The sequence below is a fragment of the Bombus pyrosoma genome, linkage group LG1 (assembly GCF_014825855.1).
Source record: "Bombus pyrosoma isolate SC7728 linkage group LG1, ASM1482585v1, whole genome shotgun sequence".
NCBI classification, from domain to species: Eukaryota; Metazoa; Arthropoda; class Insecta; order Hymenoptera; family Apidae; genus Bombus; species Bombus pyrosoma.
The window spans coordinates 8806607-8827458 of NC_057770.1; the positions used below are offsets into that span (position 1 = coordinate 8806607).

Genomic DNA, 20852 nt, shown 5'->3' on the forward strand with positions numbered 1-20852 from the left:
GTTTGTTCCGTTTCTATAAAACAGCCACGAGGTCTCGGATTTGTCTCGCGTGTATAGCGCTTTTTACTTTACACGATCGCCTGACGCGATTACTCCTCCGGCTATGTTTAATTCGACTCTTTCTATATCGTTCGCGGTAATATTTTATCGTTCGACGACGTACTGACCAACCGTCCATGCTCGAATCTGGATCACCGATAATTTTCTATATTCACTTGCCGAACGGCCACCGTTTCGGCCATATTTGCATTCCTTTGGTCGAATTACCGTCGAAACAAGCTTAAGAAGAATATGGCGAGATTTACGATTGATTTCCGGGTACGTTGTAACTCTCGTTTAATCGACGTACCGCGATGAAATACATGCATCTGTACGTGAACGCGTTCTCCCATTATCCAGCTTCTTTCTGCTCGATAAACTACGGTAATGAACAAAAGTGTTGGCATAAATCAAATTTGCCCTGTAAAACCCTGTGTAATTCTGTATAAGGTATGATTCTTTATCTAAGTAATTGGTAAAATACAACTTCCGAGTCTAAAAATTGGTTGTTATATAGCTTGTAAACTACCTTTTGGTTTCATGCTGGTTACGAAATAGTTCTGGAATCAATTTTTATTTCAATTTTATAGTAACTGAAATCTTATGTTTCGCTGGAAGGAGTTCAGCATATATTTCTAAATATGTTATTTTTATTGTATAGCTGTTTAATGATCTGTTATCTAATGAAGTATTATACAGATAACCGCACTGCGAATTCTTGAATTTTTATATTTCAATCTTAGGATTGAAAGAAGAAATCGCAATAGTCTTTTTTCTATAGTACTATTTCGCTCAAATTCGAGATACTTTTTTAACGTTAAAAAAATACTATTGAATCAATTTGGGCTGAGAAGAACTGAAAGTATGTAGCAAGATACAGCTTCGCATTCGAAAGTTATAGTTTCTAAACAGCGTGTATACCTACTTTCAGCAGCGTTTCACGATGCGTTTAAAAATTTTTTGTCAGTTGGTGTCATGAACTCGCTGTAAACGCTTACTCGATTTGCGGGAAGAAAAGTGCTTGACCCCTATAAACACACGCGTAATGCTTCCAGATACGTTTAAATTCACCTTTGTTGTGTAATGAGCGCGCAACGGGAGGATTTTTCTTTTAACGAGCCAGTCGAAATCAGTGCGTTACAATTGGCCAGTGTATAATGCTATTCTTATGCTAACAGGTAGATCGTTCTCACAATACCCTGTCATGTTGTGCATTACCACACATTCCTTGCAAATGCTTCGCATAACGGAGTAAATGTTACATTGCTACAGACTGTGAAGAAACTTTTCATTACAGCTACGTAGATATTTGTTTAACTTTGTTTAGACGACCAAGGGAACGGTTCGTGTTTTCAACATGTCCTATTCGGTATAAGAGTACCATTTTACGTGAAAGAACTAATATTCTAAAAGAATAGAAAGTTTCCTCAGTAATCTGTTCAATATACCTAAAGATTATTTGTTATCTAGATTTTGGATAATTAAAATTTGCGATCATTTTGGTCTTGGAATACAAATAATTATCATTTTTCTTAATGACAGTGAAGAATTTCACTCCGTTACCTGGAATAAAATTGCGTATTGCGAAATTGTAGAGTTCTGATGTTCGTAACGGATATTATATGAGATAAAACAAAAAAAGATAAAGCTGAGAAAGAAATTTATGTTAGCGGTAGTAAAGGAGACAAGTCAGGTGGAAAGTACGCGATGCGAATTGCGTGAAAAATTCTGCTCCCCTTGCTAAGATCACGGAAACCAGATGATTCGAGGATAAGATTCGATCGACTCGTTCATTAGAAGCAATCAGTTACGAAGCGTCGAAGAAAGTGGAATTTTCACGTTCGTTAGCAATGTGCGAAGAACCCTTATTTCTTTGCAAATGGGAAAAAGCGAAATTCATAATCACATGCTTGTCGTTTATCCCATCGATAGATGAGATTATACGATTGTAAATCAGGAATTTGAGCGATTAGCCTAAGTCCTCGAAATATTTACCATTCTAAAGAGTTCTAAAGAGTTGCAGTTGGGCAAGATCCAGTCCGCACTTTCCATTTCATATCGTCTCCGCGGTTTAATTTCACGAACGGGATGGTTCTCAGTATCAAAGTATGGTAATGCACATATAAAGAAGTTTTAAGAACCAATGACAAATATTTTTCATGTTTATTCAAGAAACATAATCGTATCTTTGTCATTTCAAATTTTTTATTTCTATTTTTTAAATTCATCGTGGTTGATCTTCGGGTTATCAAGCGTGTTATGCATAGCTTTATGAGCAACGTTCACGAAACGGTTTACGAAACAACATATAACATGTTTGATAAGCCGAAGACCAACTCTGATGAATTCCACTAGAAGAACAGCGTGAAAGTCTTAAGTCAGTTTCTATTTTTTGTTTGTAATAAATGCATATTTAATAAGAATAAATGCATAACAATAAATGCATGCAACTTAAACGCATATTATTGCAGGAATTATTACATTGTCGTAATACAAGAATAGTTAAAAAATTATTATTGCCTATTAATTTATTCGTACGTTTAATTAATTGTCTTCAAACGTAATAGCAATGCCAGAGTTGCTATGTTATTAAAGGAATTAGGAATATGATGATGAACATTTTGATGAATTGACATTGTGCTTTAAATCTTACAACAGAAAATTTGCCGAACGAATAGAATTGGAAATTTAGAAAGGAGAACCACTGAACGTATCCTCGATTGCACAGGATCTCCTTCGGTGGATGTACCACGCGTGAACAATTACTGAAATGCGAAAGACAACGTCCTGTGTAGACATGAATGCATTCGAGGACGCGCATTCGCGTTTCCTTCGAGCAGACAAGAAAAGAAGTTTCTTAGATGGCAGAATGAGTATGTGCCAATGACTTGTAAGATAATTACATCAATTATGTGGATGGAGGTAGAGAAGAACCGAACGAAACGAAGTTTCACTTTGATTTCGTACGCTTGATTAAACAAATTCGACCTATTTCCGCGCCATTATTCGCACGCTTACTTAATTGCTCACAAATGTACAACTTGCAGTCTTCCTAGTTTTGCAACGAGGGCAAATATAAGAGAATGGTCGATTATCCTAAACTTATTTCTAAAATATTTCTCCTTTCTAATTTAATTCCATTTTGTTGCTTTAAATACAATTAAAAAAGATGGCTAATTTAATAAAAGATATATATATATATATATATAACTTTGCAAAGATTCTCCTTCATTTTATACAAAATCAGGTTAATTAAATACATGTATAATTATAGTCGATTAATAGTAGCAATATCTGAAGGTAGATAACAATTTGAAAAGAATATACATACTCTTTGAAACAATCTCTGGAATTTTATAAAAATATGGATAATTAGTCCATGATTAATAGTAACGACAACTAAAGTTCAATAATCAATAATCTCCTTAATTTTATAAATATTTGGATTAGTTAAAAACACTGATCATCGATTACAAATTAGTTTAATAAAGATTGCACCGCAAATGAAGCAGTTTGAGAAATAATCTAATTCGTTCGAAGAATTTGTATGAATTTAACAAGAACAATTTAATTTATGAAACAACGTTATCCTTTTGTGCAGAACTATTTCTAATCTCCTTAATTGGACGAAAAATTTCGAGTTGTAAAAGACAATTAGACATAAATTGTTTCTCCGATCCAATTATGAGCTCGCGCGATTACATCGCGCTTCACTAAATAACATCGGCGTTTAATAACAGACTCCAAGCACCTGAAACCCTTCCGTAATGTCAGCGTTATTACAACATCTCTGGCACAAAATTATTATCGATAGCCAACAATGGTTGGTGCAATTAGAAGCGAACACGGGTTTAGCTGGCGAACAGAATGCTACCATTTACGATCAGAATGTTAATCTATGGCTGTGTAGCCTGACGGAAATTTTCATTGAATACAAAGTGGCCTGTTCGCAGAAAAATATAGTCGTAACTGAGAGATAATCAAGGAAATAGAAGAATTTGTAGCTTTAATGCGATAATTGATGTGGTCCAGTGAGCGTAAACGAATGTTTGTGGATGTTGATCTTAGTTTCGCGGTTGACCAATTGCTATGCTTGAGGTATATTTTCGAAGTTCTTGCAATTCTAATTTGATTTCGATCTTTTTTTCGTATCGTTATTAAAGGGATTAGAAATGCGTAGATGCAAAGTATCCGAGTTATGCGTAGATAAAGAATGTTAGATAGCGACGTATATAGTTTGGTATTGGTTAGGCCTTATTGATTGCAATTAGGTGTCAAATTGTTGTTCTATAAAATTAATTGAAATCTAATTTTAACGCAGTCGGTAGCTATATAGTGCGACATAACTTATAGTTATTATATCGGTGACAATCAAACAGTGCCTTTGGCGTTTCGTGTTTTCCTATACAAACAGGTTTCGTATGAAATCGTTATATAGCGTACAATGACGCAAAAATTTCTTTGGGTTTCGTTTTATTTTTTAGTTTGAAATATTTTCCTAGAGCAGGGAATTTCTGTTTATTGTAACAAATCTAAAATGGAAACATAAAATTTCTTAAGAGAAGGACTAAATGTATTGAAAGATTTTGATTAGATAATTTCTGAAAGATGAAGCGGTGAATTCTTTTTAATTAGTTAATGGAAAATGTATGTGTAATATCTTCTCCCATAAATTTTATGCCTTTATATAAGTATCACGTACGTTTAAATATAATAATAACACGTGTGTTATAGCAATAAATTTGATATCGTTAAACTGCTTATCACTGTTATCATAAAACAAGTGGATATAATTAGAAAATTTAATATATCGACGTTCTATGAATATGTTCATAATTTGAGTTACTAGAATATCGTACATTCAATGGGGTAATAAAAGGAGAAAGCACAATCAGCACTACTTTAATTAATCATGCAATCGAATAAATTCGTTTAATTTATATATTTGGATACTTGGAATTTCAACATTACGGAATAACAGTTGCACTCGCGGTTCTAACATATTCCTGTTTCTGAAATGTATCGTAGTGTCATTATTGATCGCCCATTCGCTGTGACTGATTTGCGACTGTACCACTTTACAGCTCGATCATGATTCCAGTGAAAGCTGATTTTTCGAATAAATAGTTACAGTGCAGTTCGAGTGTTCAATTTTAAGAAACGAGCCAGGCTTTTGTATAACTGCGGTTAAAATTGTGATTAATAGTGCTATTGGCGTGTTCCTTTTATGGTAAGTTGTTACTTGCAAAATATAGACCAGTTAATTTGCAGACCGGGTAACTTTTATTTAAATGGTTTTCAAAAGTAAAGCTACGTGCAGAGAATTTCGTATACACGACTTTATTTTATTTCTATTCATTATTATATTATATACATCTTAAAATACAATTCGAAAAATCGATAAAGTGAGTCCTATTTTCTTCGACTACTATACCAAACTACTAAATACATAGAAAGCTATTCTTAGGTTATCCTAAAAGTAAAACGACTAATCTAGACAAAATTACACTTATGATTTATTTTGCAAGGAAGAAGTTTACTATTAATTACATTACTGTAAGATTAAGGTAACTAATTTAGACAGAATTTCAACTAATACATACATAAGCACGCAACTATTATTTTATAATTTTATAATCGCCCGTCAAATTATGCAACGTGATTGCGTTATGCTTTCATACATCATTTCTGCAAACCATTGACATTGAAGAAAACTCGTATGCACGTTAAACGCATCTTTTCACGTGCTGCTAGAAATGGAAATCTAGAAAGTAATAATTGCTCTTCTTCGATCTCGTGGAGCGAGTTAACGACGTGAACGTCGAAGAAGATATCCGCACGTCGCTTGATCTCTCAATCGTGATCGCATTTTCTCACCAATTGACTGACAACTGTATAATTACCGGCTTGGGAGCTCACGATATACATTATACTCGTTCGCGCGATATCACGGGTTGCGGACGTGTAATGAAGCCGCTCGTCCATCTTCGCCGATTTAACGATCTGACCGTGCTCGAATCCAAAGTCACGTTTCACGCGTAAACTTACGACTTGTCACGCTCATAAACGTCAGAATGCCGCTTCTAAAAAGTATTATTCTGCCGCTAAGAGAGCAGTAACTCTTTGGTGATATACTTTACTGCATGCAATTAATACACTCTTCACGGTGTTCAAATTACTCGGCTGTTATTGCAATTATCGAGCTTCCGAACAAAATAATGAACCTAAAGAACTAAATACAATTTGTAACTCTGACTTTCTACGTATTTTTTTCTTTCGTGTATAAGATGATTTATTTGTTCCGCTATAAATGGCGAGCAGTCCGATAGAAAGGAGAATTGCGAAAGAAAGACTGGAAATCAATTTTTTTTACATAGAAAAGAGAATTCGAAGCAAAGGTTTAGTGAACGTAGCTTTAGAATAAGTAATTATCTTGGCTTAAAAAATAATTTATGCACGAACTTTCAGTGTTTGGAAATAACTTCCAGATTAGCAACACCGATCAATTAAAACGCATTACTATACGGAAATATGAATGATAATTCTTACTATATGTATTAATCGATAATTTAATACCATACCTGAAGTTGTCTTACACATTTTATGAAATACTAATTTTATATAATTGTAGAAATATCAAACTAGTAACTACAATTAAGTAGTTTATGCTGAATCATTAAATCCCCGTAAGTATTATTTATAAAATTATTAAGAGAAATATCCAGTACGTTTTGCTGCAGTATCTATACTTACGAGAAATAATCCTTAATTTATAAAATACCATAGGTTATCTAATGAGAATATATACGATTGGTTAAGACATTTATACATATATATGTAACGTAGCTTAGTAGATTTTAAATTAACCTTTTTGAACGATGAAAAAGAGAAATGTTTGTCCCACTATCCTTCATTACTTTCTCTGCGATATACATCACAAAAATGCTTAGAAACTCGGACACTAATCAGTTATTTTCAAGCTTATTACGTTTAATCGATACAGTTTTCTCTGTTTCGAATCTTTATTTCAATTTCAAGTTAATAAACTGCAGAGAATGTTACAGATAACATCGGAATAACGCAGTTCCGATCTCTTATGAAAATTAATATAATTACCAGCATCATTACCAAGCGATTCTAATAATAATCTGTTGAAATCGAAAAAGCGTTGTACAATTCGCCGTGTTTTTCTGCCAATTCGCGAACGGATGAATGTCGTCATGTAAGGAAACAATCGGAAAATCTCAGTGTTCAATCGTATTGCGATTCTGCGCCAGCCGTATACAAAACTTAGTAATTCGCAACGATTGCGAAATGAAGTACATACGACCGCATAATTATTACGAAAACTATATTTTGGGATTTGCAGAACGTTTGAAAGGTTTATCCCGTGTTGCAACTAGTAATCAATTTTTGATAAAAATACATTTTTATTTTACACGATACCTAATTATACATTACTTTTATATATTGGGTTGTTTAAAAAATTTGTTGTGCCTTTACTATAGATTTCTATAAAATTATAAAATATTCGAACAAATCTTGGTCTCAGTTGAATACTAAAGAGGATTAAGAGGATACATGACAAAAATATTTAGAATGAAATATTCTCAAGTTACTAAATGTAGGCGATTCTAGTAGTGTAGCCACTAGTATGAAGAATTGTACACATCAAAATTTATAAGATTTCGTCATTAGAAAGCGATTCTTTTAGGAAACAGGAAGAGTTTTTTATGTCTCACGGATGAACGACGATAGTTCTTTCCCAGATTATCGGATAATCGATCGAAACACAGTGCTCGTAGTGAAATTTATTTTACGAGCACGCATACCCATCGATTAATGCCTTTTGGTAGTCACAGGATTGTCGATAACATTAATTAATGTATAGAGACTGTTTCTACGTGTTTCACATGTTCCCTGAACACACCTTTCAGTAGAATCATAAAATTATGCAAATGTTAACTCGCATCCTTTTTGATCTTACGACCGACATAATTTTTCACGATAAGATTACGTCATGTCTGATGCCGTTCGTTGAAACTTGTGATGCCATAATTACGATACTTTGAGCATACGAGCTCGGCGCTCGCGACTAATTAATATCAATCTTGAACAAGTTTAGTTCGTATCGAAATCGAAATATAATTAAGCTGCATCTGTCTCAGACGAGCCTCTATCGCCTATTGGCAACGATCCACGCTCAAGCCACCATACGTGCATCGATGATCAATAAATTACGAAAGGCACGACGTCGCATCGTTTCGTACGCGCTGAAAACTAGTTTTGCATGCGATAAGCTACTCGCGTTGCGGCTCGATTACCGAGAAACCAGCGGAACATCCAACCTGAGCTTACGTGTAGCGCGATAGTGCGCGCATTACAGCTTTTATGCTCACGTGTTAGATTTATTCATTTTACGAAAAGGACAACAAATGGAATGGATTCTGATCCACGTTTAAAGAAACTGAATTATTCGTGATACAATATGTGACTTTTATCAACCAGTGTCTACGTTTAGATACATAATAAGAACTCTTTATTTTAAACGGTTTAATTTCTGAAGAAGTACGAAGAAGAATTTATTCAGAAAGAATTCTGAAGAATTTATAAAAGAAGTACGCGTTGTCGGAATTTTGCATTTTCTTGCGGATGACGCTTGGATAAATGGATACACGTTATAGAAAGATCGATTTCCGCCACCAGGGACCCGACTTCGATTCTGTATGCCGCACTGAATGTTTTAATACATAAAACTTTACAAGTCACTGCGCTTAGGTATTTTCGCTTTTTAACGTATTTAATGAAGTATACTGCAAGATGGTAAAAAGAAAGTTAGTGAAAGGCGTATTCTATGAGATTGAAAGTGATGGTGCATTTCATCTAATTCTGTGAACATTTCCTTTAATTACGTTATTAATATTTATTCAATGAAAATGACTTCCAACCAGCATGGCATCCATATCTGAGCCCATACGATAATGGTAAAATAATGGTAAAATTCAAATTAGAAAGGACAGTAGAGAACAAAGTATTAAGCAGTGGCAAACGTACGATAGGAAAGGAAATCACGGAGAATAATGGAGAAACAACCGAGTAACGAAGATACGCAACGATGCGTCGATAAAGAAATTTTCCCGTACGAATAACGCAGAACGTTTCCGCAATTAAATCGTTGGAGAATCCGGTTCTTCGAATACTTTCTACTAATAAAGATTCTGTTCCCATCTACTATGTAACTAGTAGGTATACACCTAGTGATGTCTATTTGCCGAATAATGAAGTATAGTCGAACGCAAGCTGAATTATTATTGTCTCAAGTGGTAACCATGACCTGCCGTACTGGTAACGCGACGTGCAATAAACGGGAGATAAAGTCCCTGTTCACGGATCGCTATCGATGCCTGTTCATACGGAGGTCGTGTGCATACACAACGTTTCGTAATTAAAGATGCATGCGACGACGTATTTTATTTCATTATTTCCGTTGAATCAGATTTTGCGATACGATCTCTCAGTGTTCAAGACAACGAGCTGCTGCACGAAGGAAAAGAGGAGAATGACACGATGCTTCTTTACGACTTCGTTTAGTTTTATACTTAGTGCACTGCTGATTGCAGCTTTGCCGATCGTAAAGATTTATAGAAGTATAATTTTGGGTTTATGCTCGGCATTGCAACGAACTATAAATGGTATTAAAGATATTTCTTTGCGTAAATAATCGTCTTTTTACTTGATTCGTCTTTGTTAGCTGTTATACTACGGAAAGTAAATGTGCATTCAGATAATGAGTTTTCTCAATTATTAATAGAAATAATGGCAATTAGGATTAACGATTGTCGATACCTAACTATAGACTTAAGAATTCTGGGATTCGTTTTCTTTGTTAAAAGATCATAAATATTTTATAGCTTATTCTTTGTTGAATTTATAAACGCAAACAAAAACATGGAAGCTAAACAGGGACTTGTTTCATCCTGTAAACAATAATTAAAATACTTTACTTTGGATATTTCTGCATTTTTTCCGTATTCCCTATATGTTTAATACCAGATTTAATACTAGTTAAGATTATAAAATTCATAAAAGTTATTTTTCCTGAAAACTATAATTATTACAAACATACAGTTGATTTTTATAAAATTAATGTTGATTTTTATTAAAATAGAAACATAATTATCTATCATAATATCTATTTACTTACATTATACAATTACGTTTAGAATTATAATTATGATTACGTACATATGTGTAGCATATTACAAATTGGCAATTCTAGTGTTCATTCAAAAATTCTATAAACTGCACAGCATTCAAATCAATAATCTTCTCTTAAGACTTATTGCTATCCAAATAACTATTAAAATTTAATTGTAGAACGCAAATACAATGATGCAATTAACGAACTTGTTAGATTTATTCAGATCGTTAGAGGCGGATGGATGATCACTACTCTTCGATGCGCTCGTAACTACGTTCTCTACACGATTATTGCATTAACGTTGCATAGGATACATGCTGAGTTGAACTCGTGGGTGGCCCCGTTATTCTAAATAATTGTTTAGCAACTAAATAAACCTTCGCAGTGTTCTTAGTTACAGAAGCGTTACGCAAACCAGTAAGTGCCACATTGTTTCCTAACAGATAACCTTTAACAGAGCAGTGAACGCTATCATCCTAAATTTATTTATAATTCAAGTGTCACTATTGTGTTATATTAATGCATAAATTCAGACAGTTGATTGGATTAGATTAGAAACAGACAAATTATATATCATTTTGTTACTTCATAGAAACATAAGTAATTCAAGAGCCAGACTGAGCAATTAGTTAATCCTTTGGTCTTTGCAGAAATAAGGATTTTTACAGAAGTCTTGAACAAAAAATGAAGAAAATTATTTCCATCGAAAAATCTCAACTTTCTAATTTCTTTTCATTCTCCTAAATAAATTTCACCCACTCTTAAACCTGTACCAATAATTTTCTTTATACACATATTCATCACACACGTTTTTAATATCAAAGACCGTCTCAAATCTTAAATTCAATCCAAATCGAGGAATCGAGATCTCTTCTAACCAAAAGAACGAATAAACTACCGATGCTCAAAGTAGAAGCAAACGAACTCATTGATTACATACAACGCGTAGACTACAATTCGATGCTGAGCGTGGTAAAATTATGTTTGCAACGAAGGCGATCAGTGCACGCCACCCAGCAACATTGCGACACGAACACCGTCACGAACACCGTCACGATCTGTTCCGATAAGTTGGTTTCGTGGCGCGGAAGAGTGTTGCTGCTCACTGCAGCCGAGTTGCATACAATTTCTGGCTATAACATTTCTTTAACAACGGTTATTTGACTAAAAAAAATCATAATTTTCAGCATACTTTTGTAAACTTTGCAAAATATATGCTTATACCAAATATTTTACAATCCCTGCATATATTTTCAAATTTGTTTCGAACTTTACCATTATAATCACGATAGTCGAGTTTGATAATAATGCTGATCAAATTATAAGATCTTTCATATATAATATATTCATAAAAGTTTTCTACAAGTTTTCGAATATTTTTTTGAGCCAGCGTATTTGGCTCATGGCTGTACCACATGAATAAATATAGTAACTCTAATAGTTAAGCGTCAGATGATATTAACCTGCATGATACTCGATGACTTTCTTATAGTCAGGCAGCCGTTTTGAAAAACTACAGCGCCCTGAGCCACGCTATCGATCGCAGGTTCGCCGTGTTTCGTGGTAACGACCGTGGAAACGTTCCACTCCGACATTGCTACTTGTATATGCAAATCGTGGTTGGCCGGTTCGACAAATCTGCACGGTGAAACGAACCGGTGGAACGCGTGGGGTATAATAGAACCACCTGTCCGTCTCCGTGGGCCCTGCCAGTCGGAAAAGGGGCTCGAGTTTCGCGCCGACAGCCAAGTCGATGGTTTATGAGAACAGTTTAAAAGGAATCGGGTCAAAATATCCTTTCGGCTTCGAGTTAACTACGTAAGGAAACATTCCTCCTCGATTAGTGTCTTCGATTAACCAATACAGCCTTTTTCGTTGAATTAAGTTTTTTCTTATCGCGGCTGAAAGTTCAAAAAGGAAGTCGTTACCTGACTGTTTTTATAAATTTCAAGACCATAGTCTTCCGAATGTTAAACAAATTTTGCTTTCTTATATTTTCTTTTCTTTCTTTAAATTTGCATCTATTCATTCTTTTATATCATATTACATTGATTTTGTACCGTTGTATTAATTTTCAGATTTATAAATGAATGTTTTACTGTTTGTTACAGGTAAGAGTGCACGATATATTCTCAGCTAAAGATGGATGTACATATTTCGAAGTTCAGATGTGTATGGCTGGCTAAAGGAAGGTAAATTTTAGTAATAAACATCATATAAGTTATAGGTATTTTTAGTTGGATATATTTAGTTTCATAGGTAGATATTTAAAGGTAGGTAATTATCCCGGATCTTAAAGGCTGCTGTTTTACAGAAAAATAATTTAGATTTCTGTATCTGCTAAGTACAATTAATCATTTGTCAACGACGATCATATTTGACATTTTTGTAACTGAAGGCTGAGAAAGCCTGCCTTTTGTAATACAGTTGTTAATTACAACTCAGAAATTAGTTAACAACGCATCCAAGATAGGAAAGTTTATTAACATCATTAGTGTGCAGTCTGTCTCCTTTTCTCTTAAGAAATTTACATTGCTCAATCCTCTCGCCGAATTAAGAACCATCGATAAACATTTGACACACAATATATACGATGTCAGCGAAGAAAAAGATCTTTGCAACGAATGAGCGATGGTCCCCGATTTCTAAATAGCTACTGTAAAGACTTTTATGACCTTATTCTTGTGTCTACGCGGACTATGAATTACACGGCACTTCGTAGCTGTCGCGTCTGTTCTTTAAAGCTCCGACAAGCGTGCAGAAACGAGAATAGTCGTAGCTACTTTCGAGACATACTTCTGAGTTTAAATGTTCGTTCGTAATCATTACGTATGGTTGGAACTTTGAAAGACAGTGATAATGCGCTTTAACGCGTGTCGTGAAATCCTTTTGATGTTAAAAGTGGACAGTAGGTTTCGAAAATGCGTGGATATCGCGCGCGGAGGAAGGTAATTGATAGTAATGGATTTAAATAGGTTGTAACTAGATTCGAATCCTCCATAAGCATTTTGTAAACAAGATTTTTATATCTTACCTTTATATCGTATATTAAAATTTAAATCTTTGTTCAAATGATTTTGATCAGAAATACCCGCTATAAATGACTAAGATCTTTTTATTTACTGGTAATCATTATCGAAGACGAAAATTAGTTGGCAATAATTATTGACTATAAAAATATTCTTTCTTTCTTTACGAATAACCATTATCGACGATGGAATTCTTTTTCAATTACTAATAACCATTATTGGCGGAGAAAATATTTTTTGATTGCCTGTAAGCATGATCAGTAATGGAATCTTTTTTGGTTAGCAATGATCATTATTAATAACAGAAATGTTTTCGATTAATTATAATCGTTACTACCAGCAAAAATACATTTGGTTATCGGTAACCATTACCGACAATGAAAATATTATTTGATTATTAATTGACATTAATGAACGAATCGTTACATTTTACGAATAATATTCCAATCCCATGAAACAAATCTGATTCTGAGATATATTTGATTCGAACTTATAAATACATATTGAACTTGATCCTATCTCTACTAATTGGACAGTCGGCGAATGCGTAATACGGATTTCGAGCGTGATCCTCGTCGGATCGCGCCCTCGAGGCGAGCAGTCGAGTGAATCGTTTGAAAAATGTTTACGCAATTTCTGACCGATTACCAACAGCAACGAAGCGCGTTACATGCGACTATCTACTCCAGAATTCCATTTCAATTTGGTTTAATGCAATTAAGCGCGTGCACACGCACATCGCGTTCTTTTTACGTGTTATACGTCGATCTTATAATATTGCTTGTGATCCGAGCAACTGGTGGCCGTTTACGGGCTCATTCACGGGATAATACACGTGCAACCGTGCTTACACGTGAATTCGTGCTTTACGAGTGCTTGGCTCGTTGAATAACGTAAAGAGAAGTCGACGAGCTAATCAGAGTATGACGCTCGCGCGAAGCTATCGGCCCGTGTTCTGTAAAAACTGTAAAGCTCGGACGTTGATCTCGATCTATGCCGTTATTCGTCGACTCGTATCGCGTTGCGATACTTGAGCGCAACGATCACGGTTTAATTAATGGATTAGTGGAAACTGGCTTTCGATTAAATTGTTTCCAACATGTACTTCCTTTGTGTTTTGTTATACTGGTATTGTAATAGATGTCTTGATTAATCTGATATTTATTGCGCTACGATATTTCTTTATAACAAGTTCATTGACATGAATATTAATGGAAACTGCCTTTCAGTGAATTTTCTATTACTGCTTCTTGAATATCTCGGTTCAGTGAAATTGTGATAAATATCTTGATTAATTTAATTATTAACGATTCGATTAATTGTCGTTGTAATTAGTAACAAATTAATTAATACAGATGTTAATGAAAAACGTCACGCGCACGAAAATACGAAAACGATCAAATCAAAAGCATACGATCTTTTTCTGCACCTAAATGTGTGAGTATTACACGACCTATATTTCTTTCTCTATTTTAAATTATGGCAAGTGTCTTGTTCATTGCGTTCTCGATGCATGTTTGCAGAAAACATATCACAATAATGATATTTGTGTAAGGAGAAATCGAGAGATTTAAATAAAACGATAAACGTTCATCAAGCTACATACGTGAATCCTTAACGTGCTGTTGAAGCATGATAAACAGTACATTGTATTGCAAAATGTAGTCAATGTTTAAGTTAGAAAGTGCACCTTCAGATGCATTCGAATGAACGTTAACGAAATTGCAAAGCAAGTCGCGATACTAACATTGTTGAAAAACGTGTTGCGAATGTGGTGTATGTCTCTGCGCGTTAAAAATCCAAAATTCGAAAATATTCTGCAAAGCATTGGCTGCATGGAATACGATTCTTAATTTGTGAATAATTTTATTCAATTTAAGGATTTCTATAATTTTATTTAAAGTACGAATTGTACAAAGCTTTACTTCTCTCCTTTCTTTGAATTTCTCCTGTATTAATATTTAATTTGTTTTTATAGTGCCTTCCGCAACGTTCGCTAATAAATCGCTAAAGAAGTAGTTACGTTTCTTTTATATGTCGTACGTTTCACAGTAAAAGGAGTTGATACGATCGTTAGACGATCGAGTAATTTAGATTTTTCCAATGACTGATTTAAGCGGAAGGTAAATTACTGATCGTGTAATTAGATGTCGCCTAGTGGACGCGCGAACATGTAAAATAGAGGAAGGACAGAAAGTAAACGAGAAGACATATGGAGCAAGGCCACTATATTGGAATCTGGTTCATGTTCCGTAACTAATCGATGATGTTTACAATTGCATGGATAATTGAAAATCTTGAGCTGCATGATATATGCATGAGCACGAATTGATAGTATACAATCTAGATGATGTATTAGAGAGACGAGATCGGAATATTATCATCTTTTCAATAAAAATTTCATATGTTTGACAAATAATGATAACATTATTCAGAACGTAATAGTTCATATATTCAGTGGATATAAAATTTTCAAGTACTATTATTTTAAATAACTTAGCGTTTATGTAACAATTTCATTATTTGAGAATACTATGGTATGGTTGTCGTTATGCAAAATTGAATTTATTAAATATAATAATTGTTATAATTAATAAATGTAATTAATCATAATTAATAATTAACACATTTGAGAATATCACAATACCAGTTCAGATATTGTATTTTTTATTCATATGGAAGCAATCGTTACAGGCGTATTATTATGAAAATAGTTCAATTTCATATTCTTCGAATTTGCATAATGACTGCACTTTCCCGCAAAAGAATATTTCGATTTCACTATCGCGTGTAATGAGCTGTATGAACCTAAAGCAAGCGTAATAAAAATTAATGAAATTTCCAGTTTATCCAATGTCAACCATAATACACACGTGTTCCATAATGTGTATTATTATTGAACAGGATTAATCATCCACAGTAAAATAAATCAAAAATAAGGAACAAATTCTTTTAAAGTAACATTTCGTTTTCGTGAAAATCGATTTTTAAATATATCAAGTACGCGTGTACTTGACTTCGACATGGATAAATTAAAATCAATAAATCCATACATATTGATATCTCTTAGAAACTAGCCGAACGACAGGTAGGAAATTGCATTGTTAATGAACTACACTCATAAACACAAGGAAGACGAGAAGAAAATACACAGCAAAGCTCATTAATTTATTACTTAAAAATTAAATGCAGGCGTAATTGATAAACTTATTAAATCGACTATCTTGAAAACAAAGCCTTATTTAAAAAAATTGTATTCCTCATTTTTATTCATTTTTTTTTTTTCTTTTATAGAGAGTCACACTTTATTTTGTAGTGCTACATTTTACAGGATGCACTACGTATACTTACGTATATCTTACTGTATACTTACGTTCATCGAATTTTCTTTACTTCACCTACCACAATCCAGCAATTTAATATAATTATGCGTAACAAGTGCGTACGGTAATAGAGGCGATCAAGTCATTTGGTTCACTGTATAACCATCTAACGTTTCTATCTTGCAATACTTACATTGATTCATATGTAGATATTAATCTTTGGCGTGCAATAAATAACGTGTTATTGAAATTACACATGTAATATAACTGTAATGTAATATAACGAGCGTGGTGTAGAATAGTACCCGCCATACAAGTAAATCGTTTGAAAACTAGATTGTAGGTGTAACGAGAGGGTATTTCCATGTATGGAACGGGAAAACATGAATAACTATCAGTTTATACCACTTGAAGAGATCAGTAGTAGCCTGTGCTCGCATGTTGCTTTGATAGCTTTTTGTATTGTTCTGTATTCTGATGAAAATTTTGTATTAAAACATATCAAGATTAGAAGGCTGTGACATTATTGTTTTTCCTTTTACAAAGCAGTTTTAAAATTCAGCGTGTTGTCAACTAATCTTATGTTATCAAAATTGTCCTGTGATTCAGTTATTAACTATATTTAAAAAATTTCCAATTATGTTATAGCAAAGTTCTCCTATTTAATAAAGTGATATATTAGTATTAAAAGATCCACAAGAAATGTACTTATTATGCTCTCGTTGTCCGGTCTTCATTCCTTTTTAGTCAGAAATTTATATTGAACCAAAGAGTCAACAGAAATGTACTCATTACGTTTTCCCTTGTGATCTTTGTACGTTGTACGTTACTGGAATTTGTCTTGATCATAAAAAGTAATTCAACGTAAACGGCGAAGAACGTCCCAATAATACGTCTTCCTTAACAAGCTATTTGCAAAATGATTCTTAATTAAATGCCAGAAATACTTTCAGGCCGTTGCAATGGTTCCTTTCGCTTTTCCGGTTTTCTCTGTAGAGGTTCGTTTTGATCATAAAAGGAGAACGAACGCAACCAGCGAAGAATTTTCTAATAACAAGCCTTTCTCGATGATCTTTATTGTCGTAATAATCGTAGTTTTTCACACGAAAACATGTCTATGTTTAGGCTGAGTAATTTTACTGGAAATGTTTTCATTACTGAACGCCAAGTTTGTCATAATCGCTTCTAATACAGTTGCCGATACACTGTGCGGAATAAATAATTAAGTATCGTTCTATTGCCTTTTACATAGATGTACTTCAACCAATACTTAAAATTGGCAATTCATTAATCAAACGTTTAATCAGACTAACGACCTCCTTTCATTAGGTTGATCAATGATACACAAAAGCAACATATAGGTTGAAAAAGATTCCAACAGTGAACTTGTTACAGCGTTCAGGAATTAATTTGCAAAAGTGAGCACTTATTTAAATAATAGAAATTCTCGAGATCTTGATGCCTCTTTGCCTTTGTTCCACCGATTCCCTAATTGTGCATACTTTCGAAAGACACAACACCTCGTAATTGCCACTAGGAGCAATTCCGAGAGGCAACCGAATGCCAGGCTAACGAGCTTAACATGTGCCAATCGTGGGTGCGCTCGTGCGACATTCATTCGACGCACGTTTCAGCGTCTGCACTTTTGCAAAATCACTCACAACGTCCACGAAATCGCTCTCAGGCTAATTCTCAGTAGGTGCGCGCTTCTGTCCTTTCTCCGCCTCGCGCGGGCATGACTAACTTCGGCGTTAATCGCGTGAAATTTTGATTTCGACAACGTTACAGATAATTTTCGAATTATTTAACCAATTATCCAAGGTTTCACTTCTCGTTATTCGACTTTTTCTTCTTACTTTCTCATTTCCTAGGATATGTTATCAGCAACATTCTACGTAAATTTTGGGTTTAATCTGTTTCCAGTGTAGTTTCTTAGTTTGAAACTATAGTGGTAGCTATATGAAACGAAAATTACATCTTCCAGCTTACCCTTTTCCATTTTTCTCATCGTAGTTTTCGCCAATTCATAGTTCTACATTTGCATTCTCTCTTACTAAATTATTTTTGGATGACAATGAACAATATCAATTCTCTCTCTCGGGATTTATAGATTTCGAATGTTTGCTAAAGAAACTTACGCAAATTTATGATCTACCTATTCTAAATGATAAAAATAAAAATCACGAAATAAATAAGCAACCATTCGATTCAATTAATATTACAAACATGTTTGATAAAAGCTAATACTAAATAATATTTAAAAGATTGGGACGTATTTGGATATAGCTATGTATATGTATATATGTATATAAGAGATGTCCTGTTTCGCTGTTTACTCCTGTTTCAAATTTTTGCTGCTTGTCTCGCATGCAAATAGATAAGGCGGTAGGAAACATGGCTAAAGTAGGTTGTGTAGACGCTTCTGTCGCGAGCTATAGGAAGAAAAAGGAGAAAAAGGAACTGGTAAAGGGGGTAGGAAAGACTGGCGGACGCCGAGGTTTCTACGGATGCCGGGTAAAGCGAGTTCCTCATATCTCGCACCTTTTAAGCGATCTGATCTGGTGAAGTAACGTCGCCGCTGGTGTCTCTTTCGCCGACCTCCTTGCACGGCTTATGTCAGGATCAGATGCACGTTCGCGAGCTCGACCAGACCGTTCGATCGGCCGACGAAAATGGCAGGTGAGACATTCTCCCGCTGGTCAAACCAAGTAAATAAGGACGCGTTATTTGTAACGGCTACTTTGTCTAGTATTGCTCACCTTTCCGAACGACACGTTCGGACAACACCGAAACGGAGAAGTCGCGTAACTGTTTCGGATGCTGTATTCTGCAATAGTAATTTATCATCTGTTTTCCACCTGTCGCTTATCACTTTACGGTATTTCACTTCTCGAGGAAAGGATTATTTTTTATACGTATGAACTATCTATATAATTATTTGTAAAATAATTTGTACATCTCAGTGTCGTTTTTAGATGTGTTTAAAAGATTAATTAATTTCCTTTGAAATTTACTAACGCTATAATATACTATCGATCCTTAATATATATGTCTTTAATATTTGCCTATTGCCTGCTGACAATGCCTGCAAAAATAATATTTATATATATCGTTGAAATATGTTAGAAATAGTTAATCAGAATTAGAGCAATATGATAAAAGAAACAAGTATGCGTGATCATGTTTCGACCTGAATAAAAGTACCTATATAAGACAACGTGGTATGGATGGGAAGTATCATTATCATTTATAAAAGTCATATATTACCTTATTATCGAAGAGTAGTAGAGCGAACGTTGTAAGACTAAAGATTTCGATAGCTTTTGATCGATGGCAATGTTCACGATCCGTTGAAATCCAATTAGGGTCGAACTTACAATAGTGGATTCAATTTCATGATCATCGTTGCGTTGAGACGTGATAATAGGTAATCGCAATTGAGCTGTAGCATAATTTAAATTAATTTTCTATTGGACAATACTTCGTGTTCGTTTCCCTCCATACGTCTACAGTATAGTTTTGTGCAATCGATCTCTTCTAATGTGGATAGCAATATATACTAAAATGTGTTAAATCGATATTCTCTCAGTTTCATTCTTAAGAGGAAAATACGTTTTGCAAGGGAAGAGGATATTCAGCCTTGTTATTAGTATTTCTCCTTTCCCCTATAATTTTTTAGTGTAAAACAAAAATAACGGATCTATACATTTGTTGTCGTCAGCAGAGCAGATCTACCATATCTGTAGAACCATATTTTGCAGTATGTAACTTGTTTAGTTTGTTATTCAGTTTTCTGTCAAGGTTAGTGGACGTTTGTCAAAGCACGGATCTATCTTCTGTTGACAGAATTATGCATTATAGATTCAGTTTGCTAAATAATTTTCATGTCAGATAGATCAATGACGTTTCCGTAAGTGATTAATCTCTTTAGAGCTCATTGAGTTTTCCTGTAGAAACAAGTAAGGTAAGTGACAGAAGCTAACGCGTCCTTTCTCTGCTAGTAATATCCGCGTACTCGTCTATGCAATCGTAACGTCCAGCTGAAATGGGAAACATTCTTTAGCTGGTTGCTGCGTTAGGACACGTGATTTGTAGCGGTCAGTATGCGAGATATCACTTTTGTGGCACGAGAGACACGTTAATAGGGAAAGGAAGAAACCTTCGTTGGAAAAGTTCCGTGCCGAGAATAACGTGATTTGTGGATACTATAAAGGAATCAATAGAAGTGTCGTTCCGGAAATCGATAGAGAAGAAAAAGAC

At 34.3% G+C, this 20852-nt stretch overlaps 1 protein-coding gene across 4 annotated transcripts in view; it reads left to right on the plus strand.

Moving 5' to 3' along the window:
- LOC122571708 overlaps window positions 1–20852 on the plus strand; it is a 76207-nt gene that overhangs the window by 24158 nt on the left and 31197 nt on the right. Inside the window, exon 2 of one of the 4 annotated variants that reach the window (XM_043735882.1) lies at window positions 12352–12432. The exons of the other annotated variants lie outside the window; for them this stretch is intronic. Coding sequence (XP_043591817.1) covers window positions 12387–12432 — 46 coding nt within the window. The 5' untranslated portion in view covers window positions 12352–12386. The remainder of the gene's footprint in view (window positions 1–12351; window positions 12433–20852) is intronic. 4 annotated transcript variants of the gene reach the window in all.